The 26,709-nt window shown below is 39.0% G+C and overlaps 1 protein-coding gene across 9 annotated transcripts in view; it reads left to right on the top strand.

Moving 5' to 3' along the window:
• Window positions 1-26,709, top strand: part of LOC124551124 (longitudinals lacking protein, isoforms N/O/W/X/Y-like) — a 284,378-nt gene that overhangs the window by 138,818 nt on the left and 118,851 nt on the right. For 6 of the 9 annotated variants that reach the window (XR_006967770.1, XR_006967771.1, XM_047126081.1 and 3 more), the window contains one exon: window positions 1,391-1,517. The exons of 2 other annotated variants lie outside the window; for them this stretch is intronic. Coding sequence is in view for 1 of the 7 variants with exons in the window: in XM_047126078.1 (XP_046982034.1) it covers window positions 22,986-24,398 (1,413 nt within the window). In the remaining 6 variants the exon portion in view is untranslated. Of the gene's footprint in view, window positions 1-1,390; window positions 1,518-22,718; window positions 25,202-26,709 lie in introns of those variants that run through there. One more of the 9 variants, XM_047126078.1, reaches the window with a different exon arrangement.

A 26,709-nucleotide genomic window follows, 5' to 3' on the forward strand; every position in this document is an offset into this window, starting at 1 on the left:
GGATTTTTTTACTTCTTGCAGACTTGGCAAAGCTGCATTCGAGGAGAAGGTGATGGCAGTAGAACATGTGCTCATTTATCTCAGTCAGCTGAAAACTTGTGTAATCCTGCGCCGAAATAGGTGTGTCTGTTCCGGATCCCACCAGCTGCAAGGTGAAGAGCATAATCCAGTTTCTTCTTGCCACGAGGGTGATGTGACAAATTGCACAAATGTGTACTAGCGGTGTCTCAAGTTTAAAACTTGTGAACGAATGTTTGTGACGAGCAACCGAGAGGCGGATAACTCGGATGTGACTGATGAGATGGAGAACGAGATCAAAGAAATGGCCGCTAGTGACCGACGACTGTCGTCGAATGAGATGAACACTGTGCTTCCAGAAATTTCCAGTTCTCTCTTGTGTGAAATGAAATAATTGGTTTTCGAAAATTGAGAGTTAGGTGGGTACGAAAACAGCTCACATTACTGACACGTAGCCGGCAGAATCCATTTTCTCCGGATGTTGTTGCGAGCTCTGAGCCGGAAGTGTGGCAGTGTGTAATATTGGGGTTGCAGGCTGATGGCAGCTCAGGCAGGCTGCATCAAAAGTATAACACTTTATTGAAACTCGGGCTACTACATTCGTAAGATCACAGTGTGATGGCCACACTCCCCTTCAGCTCGTGACGAGGCTGGCACGTGGTGCTCAGCAGCTGCTATCTGGCAGCGGAAGGCTGTGACCTCCGCACCTGGGAGTGCCGACACCGGAAGCGCACTCAGCAGTGCGCGCCCCAGTTGTCGAGGCACAGCTATTGGGGTATTGTGCAGACAGTGTGGAAGACTGCCAGGATATTTGCTGTAAATGACAATCTCTGGTGACGGGTATCACCCCTAAGAGTGACGGTTGGTGACACGGGAGCGCCTGTACTTGTGCAGCAGGTGAGCGGCCGTACGAGTTAGATAGCGATCTGCTGCTTTTTGGGTCAGGGGTCTGCCTGGTGCTGGAGTGAGCCTGGAGGTGGCCCACCCGTGGAGAGTTGCCGAATGCAGGAAGGAGGATTCGACAGTGTGGCAGTGGAGGCCTGCGCTATATATTACCTTTACACTTTGGGGTGGGACTGAGTAATTGTGCCTCATGATTGTGGATGTACTCTACATATTCTTGCGATAATTGTCATCGTTTGTAATCATAACAATTGAAAGGAAGCAAATGAAAATAAGGGTTTGACATGCAATCTCTCCTCTGTTCATTTATTATTATTTGTATCTTTTTTTCTATTTTTTTTTCTTCACCATACCTGCTCTTTCTTAACAGTAGTGTTAAGGAATTAATTAGCTTGCAGTATGTCATATTTAAAGTGTGGCTACTCCATCTGCTTGTAGTTTAACATAGTGAATGCTTTGCTCTGCACAGGCTGAACTACCTCCATCTCGAGGGAGTGCTGCTGTAATAGCATTCTTGAGGCTGGTATTTCTCTACGGATGTAAGCTACTGTTGTCCGATCGGAGTATTGGAAGATAAACTGACATCTGAACTGGAGGTACATTTGAATTTGAAACTTGTGTAGCAAAAACTTGTAGACTGCTTTTGGTGTTGGTCAGTATTGTGCTTTTTCTGTAACAAGTTTTAGGCACATAAGAATATATGGTATTTCTTATTGGCTGATTATATCCTGTTTTATGTTTCAAAGCATATTGCTGTGTCACATATTTTGATGTCTCTGGCTGTAATGCTACTTGAGATGGTTTTACTCACCCCAATAAGCTCCGTACAGTTTCCATTACCTGGTGTAAGGTGAGCACACTCTTACTCAGGCAAGAAAAATTGTGACTGCAATGTAGGTGTCCCTCGACTGTGTCATATTTGCTATGAAATAGCTGAAATTTCCTAGTAGTTTTTGGGATTAGATTCCTGAATACTTCAATAAGTGCTTTAAGGACTGTTTTCAAGTCCATACTCTAATGGCAGCTACAATCCCTGAAGCAATGCTCAATTATTTGTGTTTAAAGTTAAGCTGTCATTCACACTAACAGTCAGTAGTTAAATTGAACGGGCAACATTGTGTTGCTAAATCCTGGTATAACCAGTTTATGATCAGTCTACATTTCACTCAATGTTCTGTATGTTATAATGTGTTCCAAAAATGCCACACAGTCTGTTACTCAGTATATAAGTGACTTCTGTGTGGTACACCCAATAGAGTTACGGCTTGTAAGACAGGCCTTTTCACTTCATCAAAATAATTAGCAGAACTGCCATTAAAATCAGATATAATAAATATTTTCACTTTTAACTGTCCACAATCTCTTTGTTCTTATCAAAATGTATTTTTTTTTTTTTTTTTTTTTTTTTTTTTTTTTTTTTTTTTTTTTTTTTTTTTTTTTGCAACATTTCATCAAAATTGTCAGAGGTGCTGCACAGACAAGGAAGATTAACATTTAGATGGCAGTCTGAAAATAAACTAGTATTAATACTGTGCAGCAGTAATATTAATTTGTTATTCCTATGAAGTTTCACAGGGGGGCAATCTTTTAGGCTACACAGCTGATGTCTCCAGTGTCATTAACATGTAAGCCACTGAGAACTTACCAGCTAAACTGTACCTAACTTACCTAATTTGTCTTGCAAACTACAATACAAAGCACCTCTACGTGAAACTACCCCAGGGTGGTTTCTTAAAAAGTTTGTCAGATAGCCATTGCACTCACATGTCTTTAATTTCACACAACTGCACTTACAGCTCACAGCATTGCCAAAGGTAAATGCATTTGGCAAACTGAGGGCAGTGTAATAACTGTCCAGTCATAACATGCTATGCAAAATAACAACTGTGCACAAATCACCACTGTGGCTCAAGCAATGTCTCTGGAAGGAACCCAGAAATCTCTGAATAATATGTTTCGGTGTACACTAAATTTCTAATACTTCTCACTACTGATAGCACAGATACTTCAGACTTCTAATGACAGCAGTCAACATCTATTATTCAGAATAGAGTTTGAGACATTGATCTCACTTAAAGAAAGCAGACGACAAAAACAGTTCAGTACCTTGTGATTTGTAGCCACAGAACACACTACATGCCCCACATTCCTTAAGACAACAGCCTCTGTAAGTATAGGCTTCCACAATTTCTTTCTCCAGCTCGGAATGCAATAAATCGTTTAGTCAGTATAATAAGACCAAAAGGTCCTCCTTTCCATCTACTGGCGACTCTCATCTCCAGTATAAACACTGGTTACTGCTTCGCAAAGTTTGGATTGCCACCCTCAGAACAATACTCTCGCTTTTAAAAATCGATAACCACTGTCCCTCAGAACAATACTCTCGCTTTTAAAAATCGATAACCACTGTCTCCAGTTCACATTTCACTGCCCGTCCTTGCTAGACCCGCATATCCCACCCACATGCTGCACCTATCTGTGGCCTGTTCATTGTAGGGTTTGTACAGAACTAGTGGCAGATTCAGAATGCACGGTCCCAACCTTATGTGTGATTCCTCATTTGACTGTCTGAAAATTTGAGTCAGAATCCTTCTATAATTAAAGGAGGTGTTGCCCTTAGGAAAATGGAAGGAGGTTAGTACTACTCATGGCACATCTTAAGGATATGATTTCCCAACCAGTAATACAATTTGACTGCTGAGTAGAAAATACTGTTTTGATTTGTTAGTTATATTAGGCCATCTACTGCATTTGACTCTTCACAATATCTGTGTAGCATTGTGGTGTGTAACTCATACATGTAATTGATGCCTCATCTATTTAGTTTCACAATCTTAGACTAGCAACACTCATTGCACCATAGAATGGATATCCATGAGCTTTGTGCTGCGTTTGCAAGCTCGTCGTTTGCCTGAAACATTTTTATGAGAGGTGCACATTGATCATCTCATGAATGCTGATGTAGTACCTTTTTGCCAGGGAATGTGATACGTATATGAAACGATTTCACTGAAAAAGCTTTTGAAGTAGATCTTCTTGTTTTCCATTTGCAGTAATGTAATTATTTAATTAATAGTCAAAGAGTTGAAATACACGATGGAATAACAGTATGAATTAGGATAGAGTGCTATTCACCACAGAGAAGAGACACTGAGCAACAGACAGGCACATTCCTGTTCTCCCTCTCTTATGTGCAATCCCTCCCCCTCCACACCCGGTACCTCTTTTGTACTTCCACCTCAGCTGAGGTCACTACTCATCCCAGTGGGAACTCATTGCTTGGAGTTTACCATGGCCATTGTTTGTGAGTTGTGCATATACAGGGTGTTCATTTTAACTGAAGACATTGAAATATCTTGAAAACTACACATTGGATCAAAAAAACTTATAATTCCAATTTGTTTCTCTCAGAGGGGGCATCCAACAATACCACACTTGACCAGCCCCTCCATACCGCTTTCATGGGTAGCAGAGGGTAACTTTGAAATCTTCAATGGGGAGCCCCACTTTTTTATTGCAGATTACACCTCTACAGCAAAATCTACATACATTTCGTCTGAAGCATTTTCTTTGTTTCACCACAGATTGTGCTGTAATCGGAGGAATCAAAATGGGTACACAGTCGTAATTTAATACATGCTACTCAATGGCCCTTGAATATCCAATGGCACGTGGGACCCAACCTCCATACTGCAATAGTATGACAGACCAATATTTCATAACTTATAATTGGAAACTCCATTTGCAACATCATATTCCTCTGACATATCAACCAGGGCACTACTCGATGCCCTACCATGGCCACGTAATGAACTACGACTTACTGTAACAGGCGGTACACTGTGACCAGAGGTCATGTGTTGTGAAGAGGTAGAACAGACGGTGGCTCTAAACATTATAACACTTGCACAGTGTTAATTGCCTGCACACCTACCTGTCATTTGGAGAAGAGACTTGCAAGTGGACGATGAATGTTGCAACCACAGAAGAAAGAATTGAAATGATCCTGGTTTACAGAGAATGTAGGAGAAATTGTTGAGGCTGGTGTTGCCTCGTGTGCCGAGCATTTTCCAGAGTAAGCTCATTCTCATTAGATATTTTACAAGGTTTCGAATGCCTTTATGTCTGATGGCAGTGTCCAAGCTGCAAAAAGAAATGAAGCAAATGAAATACTGTACTAGTGGCAGTACATCACAACCCACGGGTAAGCACCCAGCAATTACACCGCGATTCTGGTGTGTCCGTACCTAGTATTGTCATAATAATGCATCATCATAAGTATCATCCATAACACATGAGGGAAGCATACACTTGCGTATACAATTTTTGTTTAAAAATATATACAAGGTGAAAGAATTTGTATGGGAGAAACAATTTTTGTAATCATTTAAATTCCCTGCTGTTGTAGTTAAAACTGCCTGAGAAAGAGAACAAAACCACACATTTTCTCAGCAGAGCATAGCACAGCATGTTCTTTCTTGCAGTCTTTTTTAATAGAAAATGTGTACATTGATGTTTAAAAAAATATGTAGCCCATGTCCATCTGAATGTTTATCAGAGTATCAGATTTGGTAATGACATCAAATGACAACTTACCTTTACAAAGTGGTGCAGATATAGATGGGTGTTGGCCGGCCGAAGTGGCCGTGCGGTTAAAGGCGCTGCAGTCTGGAACCGCAAGACCGCTACGGTCGCAGGTTCGAATCCTGCCTCGGGCATGGATGTTTGTGATGTCCTTAGGTTAGTTAGGTTTAACTAGTTCTAGGTTCTAGGGGACTAATGACCTCAGCAGTTGAGTCCCATAGTGCTCAGAGCCATTTGAACCATTTTTGAACCATAGATGGGTGTTTCTCCGCCAGATGAAGGGCTTTGTCTGACAATCTACTTTTAGATGTGCATATTAACTGTTTAACGATTGCTCATTGTGTCAAGTAGCTATCTAATGTAATTCATTTTGTTATGCAATAAGTACTGGATTTTTTATGTATTGTCCCTCTTTGACCCACGTTTTTCGGGTTATCCGTGGAAGTTTCTCGTTACCTCCTTGAGAGTATCAGATATGCAGTTGATAGGCTGGTTGCAATTCTTTGTAGCACAAAATCCAAATTCCCAGCATCTACAATAATTTTAATTTATCCATTTTATATAGAGTTGGGTGAGATCTGCATGTTCCATGCAAATATTAAAAAACACACATTTCTATGTCAGTCACATTTCAGTTTTATCATTTAGTTGGGCACGATGGCAGCAGACTACCATCATCGGGTGACTTTCTGCGAATTATATTGACAATTTTTCTATAGTCCATCTAGATTTCTTTAATCATTTACAATAACTAGTTTCAGTCACAAGAAACATCCTTAGATATGTAGATGAAAATAAATTAATTAATCAACATATGCTCTATGATATGCAATGTTGCTGTTATATCATATAAAAAAATCCAATTTATCAGAACTTATCTGCAAAATATACATGCTACATGGCAGGATAAAATAGTAGTCTGGTAGAATTCCTGTTTTTCATACAGCTCACAAGGCAACTGTTATCAGGTGACATCTTGTACATTTGCCGTGTATTAAAGAAAATTACATTTCCAAAATAATTTAATAATAATTTTTTGTTTGCTGAGAATAATGTTATTAGAAATACATGATTAAAACTTGTGATTTGCCTGTGGTATAAACATTTTAAAAAATCACAAAAGTATGTAATTTGAATGCAGATGGAGTTGTCACGGGCATCTCTCTGTCGCAGCTTACTCCTGTGTGTGATCACTGCTTCAGTGTCGTGCCATGGGCCATATAGTCATTTTCAGTTGCTGTGCGCAAGGACCATGTATGAGAGCCCCTTCACCAGCTCCAGGCACAACATACACAGTTGTTCCACCACACACTCTCCCCGCTCTTCCATTGGACATCTGTAAGCAACAAAGTCACTTTAGTAGTTGTATTTCAATGCACTTGTGTGTTGTTTATTAAGATTACTATTCTGCCAGCATGAAGTTGAAAGAAAGCTGAGTCTTATAATGCAAATGGTCATGGTAAGTGCATATAAATGTAGGGATGTCATGAAAATTTACGATGGGATAAAGAAGGAAGAACAAAAATAAATAAGCAGAGGCCAAGAATAACAACAACAACAAACAACAGTATGTGCCTGTGACCTTCTGCAGAAAGATTTGTATAAAACTGACACGTACTTTAATACAGCTTTCCGTCCGAACAGGCCTTGGAAAACCCAGTGGTACTGACCAACTGCCATGTCACCCTCAGCTGATAGGCATCACTAGATATGCAGGTATGGAGGGACATGTGGTCAGCACACCAATCTCCTGGCTGTTGTTAGTTTTCATAACGGGAGCTGTTGCTCCTCAATCAAGTGGATCTACAGTTGACAATCACAAGTGCCGAGTACCTGACAATGTACGGGCCGCTGGGAACTAATTCTATGACTGCAGCAGGGCTGTTGGTACTTAAATGAAACAAATGTAAAAGTAGGTTTTTGTACAAATAACGTGCTAAACTTCAGGCTCTGCCATAAAGTGTGTTGTTGTTGTTGTTGTTGTTGTGGGCTTCAGTCCTGAGACTGGTTTGATGCCTCTCCATGCTACCCTATCCTGTGCAAGCTTCTTCATCTCCCAGTACGTACTGCAGCCTACGCCCTTCTGAATCTGCTTAGTGTATTCATCTCTTGGTCTCCCTCTATGATTTTTACCCTCTATACTGACCTCCAATACTAAATTGGTGATCCCTTGATGCCTCAGAACATGTCCTACCAACCGATCCCTTCTTCTAGTCAAGTTGTGCCACAAACTCCTCTTCTCCCGAACCCTATTCAGTACCTCCTCATTAGTTATGTGATCTACCCATCTAATCTTCAGCATTCTTCTGTAGCACCACATTTCGAAAGCTTCTATTCTCTTCTTGTCTAAACAATTTATCGTCCATGTTTCACTTCCATACATGGCTAAACTCCATACAAATACTTTCAGAAACAACTTCCTGTGACTTAAATCTATATCCAATGTTAACAAATTTCTCTTCTTCAGAAATGCTTTCCTTACCATTGCCAGTCTACATTTTGTATCCTCTGTACTTCGACCATCATCAGTTATTTTGCTCCCCAAATAGCAAAACTCCTTTACTACTTTAAGTGTGTCATTTCCTAATCTAATTCCCTCAACATCACCCAACTTAATTCGACTACATTCCATTATCCTCATTTTGCTTTTGTTGATGTTCATCTTATATCCTCCTTTCAAGACACTGTCCATTCCGTTCAATTGTTCTTCCAAATCCTTTGCTGTCTCTGACAGAATTACAATGTCATCGGCAAACCTCAAAGTTTTTATTTCTTCTCCATGGATTTTAATAACTACTCCAAATTTTTCTTTTGTTTCCTTCACTGCTTGCTCAATATAGAGATTGAATAACATCGGGGAGAGGTTACAACCCTGTCTCATTCCCTTCCCAACCACTGCTTCCCTTTCATGTCCCTCGACTCTTATAACTGCCATCTGGTTTCTGTACAAATTGTAAATAGCCTTTCACTCCCTGTATTTTACCCCTGCCACCTTCAGAATTTGTAAGAGAGTATTCCAGTCAACATTGTCAAAAGTTTTCTCTAAGTCTGCAAATGCTAGAAACGTAGGTTTGCCTTTTCTTAATCTAGCTTCTAAAATAAGTCGTAGGGTCAGTATTGCCTCACGTGTTCCCATATTTCTAGGGAATCCAAATTGATCTTCCCCGAGGTCGGTTTCTACCAGTTTTTCCATTCGTCTGTAAAGAACTTGCGTTAGTATTTTGCAGCCGTGACTTATTAAACTGATAGTTCGGTAATTTTCACATCTGTCAACGCCTGCTTTCTTTGAGATTGGAATTATTATATTCTTCTTGAAGTCTGAGGGTATTTCGCCTGTCCCATACATTTTGCTCACCAGATGGTAGAGTTTTGTCAGGACTGGCTCTTCCAAGGCTGTCAGTAGTTCTAATAGAATGTTGTCTACTCCCGGGGCCTTGTTTCGACTCAGGTCTTTCAGTGCTCTATCACTCTCTTCACGCAGTATCATATCTCCCATTTCATCTTCATCTACCTCCTCTTCCATTTCTATAACATTGCCGTCAAGTACATCGCCCTTGTATAGAACCTTTATATACTCCTTCCACCTTTCTGCTTTCCCTTCTTTGCTTACAACTGGGTTTCCATCTGAGCTCTTAAGTGGTTCTCTTTTCTCCAAAGGTCTCTTTAATTTTCCTGTAGGCAGTATCTATCTTACCCCTAGTGAGATAAGCCTCTACATCCGTACATTTGTACATGCCGGCTTAGCCATTTTGCACTTCCTGTCAATCTCATTTTTGAGACGTTTTTATTCCTTTTTGCCTGCTTCGTTTACTGCATTTTTATGTTTTCTCCTTTTGTCAATTAAATTCAGTATTTCTTCTGTCACCCAAGGATTTCTACTAGCCCTTGTCTTTTTACCTGTTTGATCCTCTGCTGCCTGCACTACTGCATCCCTCAAAGCTACCCATTCTTCTTCTACTGTATTTCTTTCCCCCATTCCTGTCAATTGTTCCCTTATGCTCTCCCTGAAACTCTGTACAACCTCCAGTTAACCAGTTTATCCAGGTCCCATCTCCTTAAATTCCCACCTTTTTGCAGTTTCTTCAGTTTTACTCTACAGTTCATAACCAATAGATTGTGGTCAGAGTCCACATCTGCCCCTGGAAATGTCTTACAATTTAAAACCTGGTTCTTAAGTCTCTGTCTTACCATTATATAATCTATCTGAAACCTGTCATTATCTCCAGGCTTCTTCCATGTATACAACCTTCTTTTATGATTCTTGAACCAAGTGTTAGCTATGATTAAGTTATGCTCTGTGCAATATTCTACCAGACGGCTTCCTCTTTAATTTCTTACCCCCAATCCATATTCACCTACTACGTTTGCGTCTCTTCCTTTTCCTACTACCGAAATCCAGTCACAAATTTTCATCTCCCTTCACTATCTGAATAATTTCTTTCATCTCATCATACATTTCTTCAATTTCTTCGTCATCTGCAGAGCTAGTTGGCATATAAACTTGTACTACTGTAGTAGGTGTGGGCTTCGTGTCTATCTTGGGCACAGTAATGCATTCACTATGCTGTTTTGTAGTAGCTTACCCACACTGCTATTTTTTAATTCATTATTAAACCTACTCCTGCATTACCCCTATTTGATTTTGTATTTATAACCCTGTATTCACCTGACCAGAAGTCTTGTTCCTCCTGCCACTGAACTTCACTAATCCCCACTATATCTAACTTTAACCTATCCATTTCCCTTTTTAAATTTTCTAACCTACTTGCCCTATTAAGGGATCTGACATTCCACGCTCCGATCTGTAGAACGCCAGTTTTCTTTCTCCTGATAACGACATCCTCCTGAGTAGTCCCCGCCCGGAGATCCGAATGGGGGACTATTTTACCTCCAGAATATTTTACCCAAGAGGACACCATCATCTTTTAACCATACAGTAAAGCTGCATGCCCTTGGGAAAAATTACGGCTGTAGTTTCCCCTTGCTTTCAGCCGTTCGCAGTACCAGCACAGCAAGGCTGTTTTGGTTAGTGTTACAAGGCCAGATCAGTCAATCATCCAGATTGTTGCCCCTGCAACTACTGAAAAGGCTGCTGCCCCTCTTCAGGAACCATACGTTTGTCTGCCCTCTCAACAAATACCCCTCCGTTGTGGTTGCACCTACGGTACGGCTATCTGTATCGCTGATTCACGCAAGCCTCCCCACCAACGGCAAGGTCTACAGTTCGTGGTGGGTAAAGTGTGTAATGGGTGGAATAAGTTTCAGGGTCAGGCATGTCTAGGATTAAGTACAGTGACTGCAGTAAACAGTACATAGGACAAACCAGGCGAGGGGCAGCCTCAATATTCAGTTCTGGGTACATGCATACTCTAAAAACAAAACTGATTTTGCAGCACACACGGGAGCTTTCAAACACTCTATGATCAACTTTGATCATAATTTGGACATCTCACAAAGAGCTCAAAAGTGGCAGTTCCCTAACAGATTTGAACAACTCAGAGTTTATGGTCACAAAACCAAAATTCGAATCTAATTCAGAATGAGTAGAACACATTCAGTCTCAATGCCTATTCTAATATCTACGAAGACCTAGGTGCAGTTGTCGCTTATTGATGTCAGTGGTGATAGGATGGGGAGAAAGTATGCGGTGGGACAGCTGGCACATGTGTGCCGTTCGTGAAATCAATGAAAGGGCCCTCGTGCGTAGCCTCTGCCCATGGCGGTTGTCAGCAGGGGACTGTTCGACAGATGGCATAATACTGAAGCAGCGACTATGAGAGCGTGACAGAGACAGGCGTGCTACAGTGCTACTGGCTGGCTGCCATTCAAATTACATATTTTCATAATCTGACTGGCAGTCAGCACACAGCATTGCAGAAGGCATATCTCCAATGTTATGTGCTTTCTGTTTAGGTCAGTGTGAAAAAATTATCATTAATTCAGTTTGGAAACATATTGTTTACAAATGAGTGACGAATGTACCATATACCACCTGTTGGCATTTGCCTTGCAAGCCACATGAACAATGTGGATTCTATCAGACCACTATTTAATTGTGTGACGTAGCATGTAAATTTTGCTGTCAAGTTGGACTGGTTACTCGTCTAACTGATACAATCGGGTTAATTATGCTACATCCAATTTTTGATACGGTGTAATAGCTTCATCGCATACTGTAGTGTTTGCTGTTATTTTACTTTCATCTACAGGTCTTTTATCTGAAGCTGTGAGGATGATTCATTTGTATTGAAAGCAACCAATTAAAAAAACATTTAAGCAATCTAGATGGACAGTTAAAAAATCTGTTTATGAAGTGGGTGCATATCTTCTCTGAGGAAATTGTTTCAAGTTTTGCGTAATCATATTGTCTGATTGCACTTGTCATGAGTATGATGTTTTTGTTGTTATTTGATATGGTAATATGGGAAAACTTTGTTGGTTTAGACCAGAGGATTTACTACAAGTTACAATATATTTTGTACTTCTATACATTCTTATTATTTAAGTGAAAGAAATTTCTGCTCGCATCAGGAGCTAATGTCCATTCGATTTGTGGCACATAGAATACTAAATAAAATAGAATCGCTGTGCTTGCACTGAGCTGAATTTATACAAGAGTGGTTGCGACTGTGAAAGATAGCTATGCTATTAACTTACCACAAATATTCGTATATAGGGCGTTTCAAAATCAGTATCGTGGTTTTAAGACTTTGTAGCAATCATTACATTCCACTTCCAATTATAAATAATACGTAAAATGAAAGAGCAACTCAGACAGTTTTTCTTACAAGTATTCAGTGTGAGCACCATTCATTACACACCAAACACTGAGACATTCATTACACACCAAACACTGAGTAGGTAGGCGAGTTCTTCTGAAATGTTGATCAGTGTGTCTATAGTTATTGTTGCAACAACTGCTTCAATCCTGTTTCATTAGTCAGGTAGATCAGTTACTAGTAGAGACACGCACACATCATTCTGTATGAATCTCGAAAGGTAAAAATGACGTGGCGTCAGATTGGATGAATGTGGAGGCCAAGTGAAACAAGCTCTTTCATCTGGCGCCTTGCAGCCAATCCGGCAGTCAGGGATGTTATTTTACCAATCACGTACTGAGTTATGCCAGTGAAGCGGCACACCATCTTGCTGCCATGCGAAGTTCTGTGGATCAGCTTATTCCAAGTGAGGAAATAGCCATAGTTTCAGCTCATCAAGGTAAGAAATACTAGTTACAGTTGCTTCACTGAAAAAGAAAGGCTCATAAACTTTCCACTGGTATATAGCACAAAAGAATTCAAAATTCAATTTAGGGGAGTCTTGTTGCAACTCTTCCTTCTGATGGGCACTAGCTGCCCCCCCCCCCCCCCCCCCCCCCCCCCAGCCCCAGAGGTACGTGTTGTCTGTGTTCACATTTCCACTTAGATGAAATATCGATTCATCGCAGAGGATGGCACGATCCAGAAAATTTTCGGCGTGCAGCAACATTTCATTCACAGAGTTGGAAAGTAAGAGGAAGTCTGAAGGCTTTAGAGCTCACAAAAGCTGCTGACAGTCAGGTTGTAGTTGTAAGCATCTCCTTTAAAGCCTAAACTTGGACGTCACTGGGATTACTGATTCACAACTAGCCTCCTGAACTCAACACATTCTTCAGTTACTCTTGGTCATTCCATACTCTTCTCTTTGCAAAGACAGTCAGTGTTTTCAAACTGATGATACCATCTATGGATGTTATCTTCACTTGGAGGATTACTGTGGAACTTAATTAGGAACACATGTTGCACTGTAACAATAGATTCAGTCCTTGCAAACTGTGACACAGAAAGCTTTCCGTTCTCTAGTCCCATCTTTGCTACTGGCACTTTCTAATGGAAGACACAGGAAACAGTGCATGCGCATGCACACTGCTATGCAAACAGAACTGCTTGAATTGCTCTTTCATTTGATGTATTACTTATAATTGTAAGCTGAATGTAATAAATGCTACAAAGCCTTAAAACTCTAATATTCGTTACGCGCACTACGAATGTAGTGTTGTGGACATGTTGGGAATGTGGATCTCACGGGGAGCGTACAAGGGATAAGTCCCTGCAGACACACTATCCTCTGTGCCCGCGGTGGCTCAGATGGATAGAGCGTCTGCCATGTAAGCAGGAGATCCCAGGTTCGAGTCTCGGTCGGGGCACACATTTTCAACATGTCCCCAATGAAGTGTATCAATGCCTGCTTGCAGCTAGGGTGTCCATTTAATTATCATTTCATTTCTAGCAAAGCTGCATGGTCATCCACGGTAACTGTTCTTTCGGGAACAGATACTACCGTCATATATATAGTTAATATTCGTTACCTAGTATATATAACAGTACAGAGCAAATTTGTCATACAGAAATCACAGAAATTTGTACCACATGTTGATACACAATATATATTAAAGAAATAGTTCAAGGAATCACCCAGCGTTTGTGTTGTTAGTAAAGCATCCTGTCAAATTGTCCGTAGCTAATAAGTAAAATTTCACAGATTCATAAATGCTGACTCAGTTACACTATTCAGTGGGAATGTTCATGATGAGCAGTGCAAAGTAGTTTACCACAGATACAGTAGATGAGAAATTTAATTCTGTCCTAAAAAATCTTGCAACACTATGAATCCAGTTTTCCTTTCCAAATTGGGCTCATTACACTGTCAAGTGGTTCTTGCAGTAGGGGTGGAGCAGATACGTGTATACTTAGTCACCTTTGTTCAACCGTGATCTCTACAAAATTTATTTTGGAGGAATACACTTTGTTACCAAATATATGCTTGGTGCCCATACAAGTTAAGGCAATGATAAGCTTCTGAAATAGCTGAGTTTCAGCAAATAAAGAGTTAATTTAAACTGAACAGATGAATGCTTCATTGAGAGTGGGAAAAAAAGAAACACTAGTATATGAGATGGATCATGTACAGTTATGACAATGATTGCGAAATAAATGGGGTAATTTATGTCTAGAAGTTTGAAGTTGTTGAATTCTGCCATCATGTATACAGTAAAAAATTGCACAGCAGCAGGAATCGGGTCTGTAGATATACACGTTGTGCTTCACTCATTCATTTACATTTTTCCTCGATAGATAAACAGAAGTTTCCCAATTTCTTGTGATGGCATTCGTATTTCATTGAACTGTTACCATTTCAGAAATCACCATTATGTTTCTGAATTAAGAATCTGTAACAAAACCACTAGAAATGGAGAACTGCCACATGCAGGGAGAGGCTCAAGTAGCAAAGACTGAAATCCAGAGAGACTACTGCCTACCGATGCAGTTGTGTGCGAGTATTACTCATTTTCATGCTGTCCCTGCTAACAATGTTCACAAATGTCTAGCATATTACCTTTGACACATTAGTTGCAAAGCTTACCTCACTATCACTGTAGGGCAGCTCCTCTATGTCGGGCACTTACCGTCTTGACAGTGCTGTATTGCAGTGAATGCATCAATGCAATTCTCTCAAATAATTACCACAAATCAGCAGGAGATTTAGTTTCACTGGTCACGTACTTAATATATTAGATACTGTCTTCACATAATTTGTTAATGGGCGAGGGACATCAAATGGATTTGTGTGAAGGAACCAAAATCCTCACAAATGCCAGGAAAAAGAAAAAGGAAAAATATTTCTGGACAATGAGTTAGAAAGGAACATAGGGTATTTTGTCCAAAAGCTCCTCCACAGTGGAATACCCATACAATGTAAATACTATGTAAATTCGCAAGTTTTTTCTATAGTAAAAAAAGTAGTTGTTAATATCTGGTATATTTACCCGTGATTTCTTCTGGGGAAAAAATGCTCTTTATTACGTATGTCATAACGCAATTTATTAAAGTGTAATAATACATATGTTGCATTATAATACCTTAATAGTGCAATAATCTATGAGCATTCAAGTAAGTGGAACTTTTCATTTTGTATATTGCCCTGTTCCAGGAAAGTGTGTGTAAGTTAAAGTTTATTTCGCTTTATAAAAGACAGTTAAATGTATAAAATGTGTTGTAACAAAGTAAATTCTTCAGCCGGAACTAGTGAAATTTTGCTACCCATCCTCACTGCCACACCCACTGATGGCAAAACCATCACTTTCGTGGCAAATGTAATGAAACACAGAAATCTATAATTAGGTTGAAGGCACCTGATGATGGCATATACTACTAACACATTGTGCCAAACTAAAGAGTGACACTAGAACGTGATTTAAGCAAACATATGTGCTAATAAAATTCTACAAGAATCATCCTGTATATCTATTTGGACCAATTTTCAACATTTATGTGAAATAATTATGCATTCTTCTTAATTTCTCATCATTTCTGATCATTTGTACTAATGGTCATTGCCCTCTATACTCATGTGCTGTAAAATAATTTTATAACTTATTCTTGCCAGTGATAACTGAATTAACATAAGATTATTTACTAGGTCAGACACTCAAAATTTCTGGAACAGCAGCTGCATTTGCAATTTGTAGTAGAATCTTTGCCCTGAATTATCTGTTATTCACAAATGATCGAAGATTCCACTGTGCTGAAATCTGAGAAACATCACTTCACTACATGAATATAATCAACTTGGAGATAATTATTTTCATGTTGTTGCAAGAAAACTGAACTTCACTAGTAAATAGTATCACTGAAGTAGTTCAGCCACATTTATACAAGAGTTTGAAGTCTCATGAACACAGATAGACAAAATGGACCAGAGCAACAATGTTCATTTGAGACGGAATAAGCAACACTCTACTTTTGTGTCTGTATTTGATGCTCTGTTGAACAATGAGAAATTAACAGACTGCACAATTACTGGTCAGGGACGGCTCTTAAAAAAGGGGACCACACCCATCCTATCTAACCTATGTTAATTTAGGCAAGCATTTGACCCAATTCTGAAAAAAAAACTATTTGATGCAGGACCTTAATATTTTACTGTATGTTACGTGATGCTAATAGAGTCAACTGTACTAAACCTACTTTATCCATTTTATAGTTTTTAAGAAATAACTTTTTTAAATTTATAAACAAAAAATATTAATTTTCCCTAATGGGGGAATATTAATGAATGTAGTACCAGAGGTGGCTTTTTATGTTATGCAGAGTCTCTGAAAATTTCATTAATTTATCTATGATAGTTTCTGATATAATGGGGCATATGTACTGAAAATTTTAGTTTGTGGGAAATTGACTTTAAAGAAAAAAACTTTTGAAATTTGTTACTTACAGTTAATTAAAACTGTCCTGTTGCAGTTCTGTTGGCCTCTAGCAGGTCTTCCAGCTTCTTTTTCACCTTCCTGGATGTTTGTCTTGTTTTCTTAGCCATATTAGATGCAGATCTGTCTGCATTGGCTATCCTTATTTTATCACAATGTTGCAGCCCAGTGATCATATTTTCACCAGGATTAATTCCCAGCTCTTTCAGTACCCAACACTTTCCAGTATTATCACAATTGAATGTAATAACAGCATCACGAACTCCTAGTTTCATTGTATGCATGCCTACAAATACAATTTTAGGAAGGCGGTTCCAAATTATGCTGTTGAAACATTCATTTGGGTTCTGTGTATGCCCATGTAGACATTTCCTTAGGAGGTCAGGATGAGCTTACAGCAGTAGGAAGAGAATGCTGGTGAGAATAAGATTCTCCAGTTGCCTGAGCCGTATTGTATTTGCACCATGAATTTTCTCCTGATGTACACAATCCATGACATGGCGTATCATCAGTAGAGGACTTACAGAAGAATATGGCCCAAATATCTCTCTTCATTGCCTCCAGATTTTCTTTATTTCTCCTAATTGCCTGCCCATAGTATACCTGCAAGTTTTCTATTTCAGTTTTAGTTAACCGACCCTGACAAGTCAACAATTTTCCATTGACTAATTTTTTTCCTCTCATATCAACAGTTAGTTTTCTCAACCTTGTTCCCAAACGTTTTTGAACATGGCCTACACATTCTATTTTGCTAATAATGGCATCTCCATGGTACAGTAAAGAAAGCGTGCTTTGAAATCTTTTGGACTGTGTTTTACTGCTCAGTCAGTCAGTCAGTCAGTTTATAATTCGTGTGGACCTAATATGTTGACAGTATCCTATACTTAATTTAAAGCAGTGGGGTATTCAGAGTTGTCTAACTCTCTCTCTCTCTCTCTCTCTCTCTCTCTCTCTCTCTCTCTCTCTTTTTTTTTTGAGGATTTGCCTATGTAAAAAATATCACTATAATTTTGATGAGTTAGTAACATTGTTTCTGTTGCAATTACCATTTAAAGAATTTATTTACAAAGATATCATTGCAAAATATCTTCATTTTCTAAAGCGTTAGTAATTTATTTTTTATAGCAACACTCATTATTTCCAACTCACTACTTAGTTCTTACAATCTTTGCTCTTAACAAACAATATGTAGATTCAGTAATGGCAGAGTGTTCCATTCATTTGTAATAACAGAAATGGACACACAATTATTCATAACTTGAAAAAAAAATTTACTTTTCAGTCATTGTTAACTCTACGTGTCACCACATCTTTCTCCCCTCATTGTGTGTGTCACTCAATGATGCCCCCAAACTTGTCTGGGAATTTCAGCACACATTCTGATCTTCTAACTTTTTGCACATGTATATGTGAAAACAGTGTTGATAAAAAGAGCATCAGTTTTAGATAAAACTTTATTCAACTAAGAGGGGGAGGGGGGAGGGGGAAGCAAGCAAGCACAGAGTCTGCAAGTCCACAGTGCTTACAAAGTATGTAGTTGATTATTATGGATGGCATATGTTGGAATGACTTAGGGTGACGATTTAGGGTTTCCAGCTCAGCAAATCTGGGAAACCCTTCACTTCTCATTTGTACTGTCAAAGCAAGACAAGGTAAGACTGGTGCTGTTGTTCCCAACAGTGTTATCTTTGACACAATTGTGTTTACTCCATAATATTGTTTAAAGTTATTTAAAAATCTTGCAAGCTATCCAGCTTGGAAATGGCTGTCAGGTTGTCCGCCGAAGTATCGGAGCGAGAAATAATAATATCTCGGATGCACGCCCAAAGATGGTGGAATATACTTCCTGTGCTGGTAGTCTGGCAACCAGTTTGATGGTTATGGATGCTCAGGGCTTCAATCAGTAAAAATGTTGATTGGTTTATATTTAATCTTAACAGTGAAGAACTTGAGTAAACATTGAATTAAGTCATGTTGACCATCATAGGAATAAATGAGTGCTGTCTGTATTGTAGAAATTGTATCGAAACACATCCTTGTAGATGAAAAATGATCCTTTTGTCTTGAAAGATTATACAGTAGGTTTCACGTGATTTACCCTTTTCTTCAACTCGATGATGGAAGTTGGAAGGTCAACGTCTGTTGTGACACGAAGTTTGTGGTAGAAGTCCCCAGGTAACTTCAGTGTAGTGCCATATACTTCTGGTATTGTAGAATATTTTTCATTTTAGGAGAAGCAACAGAAGCTGAGCAGAATTGTTGGTAATATGTTATCCTATTTAGCTGTAGCATAGGCTCATTTGGCACTGTTCAGAGTATGGTGAAACCTTTCAGTTTTTCCACAAGCCTGCAGTTGGTATTGTTCTAGTCACTTTACAGCCACAAATCTTTGCTAAAGCTTGGAATATATGTTAGATGGAACTTGTATTCTCTGATTTGTTACCTGTCGTGGTGTTCTTTAATATGGTAATGCTGGAATTAAAAGAATGCTTCGCTACTTTGTTGGCTGTAATGTTTCAGAGAGCCACCACTCACTCAAGCTGGTGAATCTATCAGTACAACTTAAACAGTGTGTAAATTCATCAGAGGGAGGTAGAGGACCCACTATATCGTTATGTACCAAGTGAAAATATTCATCAACAATGAGGAGTTTTCCAATAGGTGATTTAGTACACCTTGTAATTTTGCTCTTCTAGTAGGCTGTATATAACTTAGTCCAGTGTTGCACATTCTTCTTCAAATGTGGCCACACAAATCTGGAAGATACAAGCTTTACTGAAGATCTCACTCATTGGTGAGCCATGTTGCGTAATGCTTAAAAACTGCTTATCTAAACTTTGGACAAATACTTTCAGTTGATAAATCACTAGTAATTGTAAACTGTGTAAATGTCAATGACTGCTGCACAGAATGATAAATGCTGACTTAGTTACACTGCTCAGTGGGAGTCTGTAGGATGAATAGTGCAGAGCAGTTTACTGACTGTGCAGAGCAGTTTACCAGACACAGTAGATGAGCAGTTTCACTCTTTCTTAAAAATATTCTAACAACACTACCAAACCAGTGTTCCTTTTCAAATTGGGCCTGTGAAGCTGTCAAGTGATTCCTGCTGGGAGAGTATGGTAGGTATGTGCACAACTTTGTCCAGCTGCAACCTCTTAAAAATTTATTTTGGAGGAGTAGTTTGTGGTACAAAATTCCTTCTGCCACCATCATGACTTATAGCACTGATAACTGGATTTCCCCAAAGTCACTCTAAACTGCATAGATGACACTACATTGGAGGGGGAGGGAGGTGGAGAGTAGTAAATGAGATGGAGCATCTGCAGTTTGGGTCAACCATTAGTGAAATTCATATGCAGTTTTTATGCGGTAATTATGAGGTTGAATGTAAAAGACAATGAGTGTTTAAAGGTTCTGAAGTTAGGAGCTGTTGAATTCTGTCCTCTGTAATAATGTTGTAAACTGCCAGAAATCAGGTCCATTGATTTCTTCATGTTGTGTGTCACTCGTTTGTATTTTTCCTCTGTATGTAAGCACTAGTTTCTTTATTATGATGGATTTGCTATTTATCAAACTGTTGCCATCTCGGAAGTTGCTCTTGTATTTCTGATCACAGAATTGCTAATGAAACCACAAAAAATGAAGAACTGCCACTTAAAAAACAGATTGACTCAAGTAGTAATGACTGAAATACACAGGTGCAATGGCCTGCCAATCCAATCGTGCACAAGAATTATTCATTTCTTTTGATGTCCATGCAGGTGCTGTTTGGAAAAGCATTGCAGGTTATCTTCAACACAATAGCCGAGGAGTGTAACCCCCCCCCACCCCTTTCCCGAACACTTTAGGGTGACTCCTTTACTTTGGGCATTTGCCAGCTAGGCAGTATGGGGCTCTGCACACAAACAGTTATTACATGTGAGCAGCAGCCACAATCTCTCAGTTTGTTTTGCATCTGCTTTATAACATTAGATATTGTTTTCACATATTTTCTTAAATGGACGATGGATATCAAATGGATTTGTGCAAAGAATTCAAAATCTTTGTAGATGACATAAAAATGGAATAAAATTGCTGAATGATTAGTTAGAAAGCAACAGTAAGGACTTTATTAAGAAGCTTCTCCACAATGGAATGACCATTCTAGCAACAACATAAGTATATACTAAATCCTTGAGCTGTTTCTTTAAAAAGGATAATTGTCAATATTGGGTACATTTTCGTGTTATTTCTGTGAGTAAAGTATGCTCTTTATTAATATGTGTCACAATGTAATTGATTAAAATATGATAATATATGTGTTCAAGTATAATATCTAATAGTATGATTATCTATGAAAATGTCAGTAAGTAGCATTTTTTGTTGTTGTATAGTGCTGCGTTCCAGAAAGGAGTGTACAATTTAAAGTTTATTCCACTTAATATATGACAGGTAAATGTACGAAATGTATTCTAACTCAGGAAATTGATTGGGCAGACCCAGTTAAATTTCCAACTGAACGTTACTACCTCATCCAGTGACAGAAAAACCACCACTCTTATGACAGATATAATCAAACGAATTAAACTGTAATTAGTGGGAAGATGCCTGGTGATGGCAACATTCTGCCAACACCTTGTTCCAAACTAAAGACTGATAATAAAACATGATTTCATCAAACATGCAGATTGTGGACAAAAATATGAACACACCACGAGAAATGCATGGTCGAACTTATTTGTGGACGATAGCCTAGTTTAGAGATTGAACTGTTGTATTTCCGTAACTGTGTTAGCCAAAGTGCTTGGTGATTCGAGAGGCACTGTGTCGAAGAGTTGTACTGCTTACGGGGAAATCAGAGAAATCTCACCCATTAGGAAAGAGGAGAAACGTCACCCACTAAGTTGTGATGTGGACAAAATTGTGTATTTAGTGATTATGACAGATGACTATTGAAGAGGATATAATGAAAAATAAGAGGCGGCCAGCTGCAAAAGTCACTGCAGATCTGAATGTTGCACTCACAAAACCTGTCAGCAGCAAAAGAAAGGGGGAGGCAGGGGAGGGGGCCTCCATGAGCAGGAAATAGCAGGGCAAGCTAAAATAAAAAATCTGCCCATTAGTGATGCTGTTGCCCATCACAGAAAATGTGGTGCTTGTGGTGCTGATACTATGAATCCTAGACTGTGTGGCACTGGTAGGATGTTGTTTGGTCAGATGAGTTTTGCTTTATACTCTTTCCAAATTCTGGCCGAATTTACATCCAAAAAGTGAAACGTGGTGGGGTTTCGTCATAATGTGCAACCGTATTGTGGTATTCTGTGAGCCCTGTGGATATTCTGCAAGATCACATTACTCTTGTTGATTGTGTGACCATTTTGGCAGATAAGTTACGTCCTGTGGTCAGTGTTTGTTTCCCAATAGTGATGCCGTGTTCTGAGGTGCCACACAGTTTGCATTGCCCGGGACTGGTTTTGTGAGTACGAGGATGAGTTGCCACATCTGCACTAGCCACCACATTCGCCAGATCTCAATGTTGTTGAGCATTTCTTGTCTACCTTGGGGAGAAGGGTACGTGGCAGATGCCCATTTCAATCATCGTTACCTGAAAATGCCACTGTTTTGCAGGGAGAATGAAAACCATACACAAACTGCATGTATCCATTCTAAGATGACTGGAAGCTGTCTCGAATGCCAAGAGTTTTCCTATGCCCATTGGGCACGCTTATGTGTTGTCTTTTTGGTGTTTTCGTGTTTTTGCCCTCCACACCTGTATGTCATTAGTAAAATTGTACAACAAACATCCGTTATCTCTGTTAGGATGAATTTTCAACAAAATTTATGTGAATTAATTTTCCATTCTTTTTAATTTATAATCATTTCTGGTCATTTACCCTTACGGTCATTGTACCCTACACTGATTGTAAATAATTTTGTAACTAACTCTTCCTGAAGATAATTGGATTAATATAAGATTTTTACACACTAGGTCAGGCGCTCAAAATTTCTGGAACGGCAACTGTATCTGCAATTTGAAGGAAGATCTTTGCCACAGATTATCTGTTATTCACAAAAGATTGAAGATTCCACTCTGCCAAACTCTTAGAAACATTACTTCACCCTCTGAAGATGAACTTGCAGAAAATTATTTCACTGTTCTTCCGAGGAAACTGAACTTTTCTAACAAATGGTATCACTGTAGTAGTTCAGTCACCGTTATACAAGAATTGAAGTCTCGTGGCAACAGCTGTAAAGGATGGATGTTCATTTGAGGTGGAATAAGCATCAAGCTACTTTGATGTCTGTGTTTGATGCTCTGTTGGAAAATGAGAAATTAACAGATTGCACAATTAGTGCTGAGGGGCATCATTTAAGAGCACATAAGATAATTCTTTCAGCCTGTAGTCCATATTTTGAGGAACTGTTCTCTGAAAACTATGAGAAGCATCCAATTATTATTCTGCACGATGTAAAATACGCCGCCATAAAGGCTCTGTTGGATTTTATGTACCGTGGCAAAGTAAATGTACCGCAGGAGGAGCTCAGTGGTGTTCTGAAGCTCTCAGAGTCTCTTCAGGTAAGAGGACTCTCTGGCAGTGGGTGTGTGGATGACATCAACATGCAAAAAGGTAGTGAAAGAAATGAACTTCCAGAAAATAACCCATCGCAACCTGTTTCTGTATCGTGCTCTTCCTTGAGTCAAAATGAACGAGAAAGAAATGTGCAGTCATTTAGAAGGTGCTGTCCATCTGGGTCATCCCAGGATGGAGGTTCTGAATCCATTCAAAAGCATAGAAAAATTATTAAACACTCCAGTTTTGATCAGGGAATGGGCCAAAATGCATTCAAGGAAGTTATTACTCCTGATTTTGATAGCGTACATCAACTTCCCCCTCAAAGGGAAGTAATGGCCACAGCAAATAACTCATCTGGTGAATCAGTTTACAGTCCAGTTCAAGTGCAAAAGACCTCGTCTTCATCTGCCCACATCACGGTATCATCATCATCATCATCATCATCATACATTCAAATTCCTTATCAGTCTGACTGCAGTGAGTTGCAGAGCTCCAGAGGGGAAATGGCTGTTGCAGAAAATGAACAGTTTTTAATACCGGAAGCAGTATTACCGGAAAAAAAGTCAGCAAATCTGAGTGCATACCAACAGGAGGTATCACTAGAAATAAAATCTGAGGTGCTTGAGAGTCACATGGAAATTGTAGAAGACCTTACTCTTGATGATGATGATGATGATGATGATGATGACGATTATCGCAGTGCCAGTGATTATCATGATGATTGTAACAGTGCTGAAGTTGACATTGGAGAAGTCAGGAGATCCAATGAAGATCTTACATATGAAGAAAAGTTTTGCACTCAAGAAATGAAAAATCTGCATTCACCATCTGGCAGTTATTATCTGAATAATGTGACTTTGACAACATCCCAGACAGCATCACGTAAACGGTTTAGTTGTCATACTTGTAGCAAGTCTTATCGGTATCCGCAAGGGCTACATAGACACTTGAAGTTTGAATGTGGTAAAGAACCACAGGTTCAGTGTCCTCGCTGCAGTTATCGGTGTTTTAGGAGTGATACTTTAAAAAAACATATGACTACTCGCCGTTGTCTGAGGCAAGAAAATTATGCAATTTTTGTAGGAGATGAGTGATAATATGAACCTGACTTAAAGAAATGGGTGAATGCTGTAGTGTGTGTTCCTGATCATTAGTGAAGACATTTTGTGACAGTTTTATTTCATTTGTGGCAGTTTATATATGCAAGTTACTTGAAGCAATGATTCCTTGTGTTGTGTGAGTACAATTCATTCTTATGTAAATTTTGTCAGGTATGAGTATATTTTAAAATTGTGTGAAAAATTGTCATTTTCAATGCATGTGAAGTAATATTCCTTGAGAGCTGTATTACTTGCTACTTAATAATTATGCCAATAATGGCATTGTGCTATCATCAGGTGTATATTTTGTTGTATACAGAATATTGTCTTTATGGTGAAGACCCTAATTATGTGAGTGCAAGTCAAGTAGTGCTGGAATTAATTGGATGGCATTATATTGTTATTCATGCCATTTTGAGCATTATTACATAATATTGAAAACTATAATATCCCCTTGTATTACTTGCTGATAATTGTGACAATTCCAAGAATTGACTTACGTATTTCTCCAGAATACCTCTAGGTGTCCACTCTGTTTCTTCTCATCTCCTTGTCCAAATTCTCCAATTGTAATAGTGTGTTAATATTCCATATTCCCATTCATCGTCGTCTTTCCTTTCTTGTTGCAATGTGGGCTTCCACAGGATTTCCTGCTTGAATGTCTGAATGGGGAGACATTTTATGTCTGGAATTAATTGGATGGCATTATATTGTTATTCATGCCATTTTGAGCATTATGAAATATAAATGGCTCTCAGTTTCTGTTTGTATGTGTTGCACTGTGTGAATTATCACTTTATCACCATTTTGATCAAAGCATGTTGAGATATATCTATATTTAAGTTTAGAGAAGCTTCCTGTATTTTGAAATTTTTTTTTTACTGAAATAACATGTGATGAGAAAACCATGGATCAAACAAACATGTGACCATGCATGCTGTCCTTCTCCTGTATACATTCAATCCCCCACCCGGTTAGTCCTATTGGTACGGGTCCCACACACTTGAGCAATAGCTTAGAATGGGTTGTGCAACTGATTTGTAAGCAATCTTCTTTGTAGACTGATTGCACTTCCCAATAAACCCAAGTCTACCACTTGCTTTACCCACAACTGAACCTATCTGATCATTTGATTTCATATCCCTGCAAAGTGTTACACCACAATTACAACAGTGACTCATTAATATTATAGATATAGGATACTTTTTGTGTGTGTGTGTGTGTGTGTGAAGTGCACAATTTTACATTAATGAACATTTAGAGCAAGTTGTCAATTTCTGCACCATGTCGAAATCTTTTCAAGATCTGAGAGAATATTTATGCCAGTTCTCTTAGATAGTACTCCATTATAGGTAACTTTATCATAAAGCCTGATTTTACTATTAATATTGTCTGCAAGGTCATTAATATAAAACATGAACAACATGAACAGAAAGGGTCCCAATACACTTCCCTGGGGCACACCCAAAGCTACTTCTACATCTGACTATGACTCTCCATCGAAGCTGTGTCCTCCCTACCAAAAAGTCCTCAATCCAGCCACAAATTTCACTTGATACCCCATATGATTGTACTGATGACAGTAAGAGTAGTTGCAGTACTGAGTCAAATGCTTTTCAGAAATCAAGAAACACTGCATCTGCCAGGTTGCCTTGATTCAAAGCTTTGAGTATGTCACATGAGAATAGTGCAAGTTGGGTTGCACATGATCAGTGTTTTCGAAATCTGTGCTGGTTGGCATTGAGCAGGTCATGCTATTCAAGATACATCATTATGTTTGAGCTCAGAATATATTCTACGATTCTACAACAAATCGATGTGGAGAATATTGGACGGCAGTTTTGTGAATCACTTCTAGTACCCTCCTTGTAGACAGGTGTGATCTGTCCCTTTTTCCAAGAATTGGGCACAGTTATCTGTAACCAACAACTGTCACCTTTATGCAGTGGTATAGATTATTAAGATAGCCTCTCTGCCAGTGTGAAATTGAAAGAGCATCACACATTTTTAGAAAAGTGATCATGATGAATTGATAGAAAGGTAGGGATGTGGTGCAAATTTATAGCAAGGTACGGAGGTGAGAACAGAAGAATACTTCTGATGAAGTAAGAGATGCTTTACTAAAACAAATGCAAAACTAGGTGTTCAAACTTGCCTAAATTCTGGCTCTGCCAGAAAGTCTACTATAGTAGGAATAAGTTTCACAACTCAGATATCTATAGGGTTAAGTGCAGTGACCAAAATACATAGAGCACATGGAGGGGAGCTTCAAAGCTCGACTCGGGAAGCACATGTATGCCATCCA

This window comes from Schistocerca americana, chromosome 9 (assembly GCF_021461395.2).
Source record: "Schistocerca americana isolate TAMUIC-IGC-003095 chromosome 9, iqSchAmer2.1, whole genome shotgun sequence".
Lineage (NCBI taxonomy): Eukaryota > Metazoa > Arthropoda > Insecta > Orthoptera > Acrididae > Schistocerca > Schistocerca americana.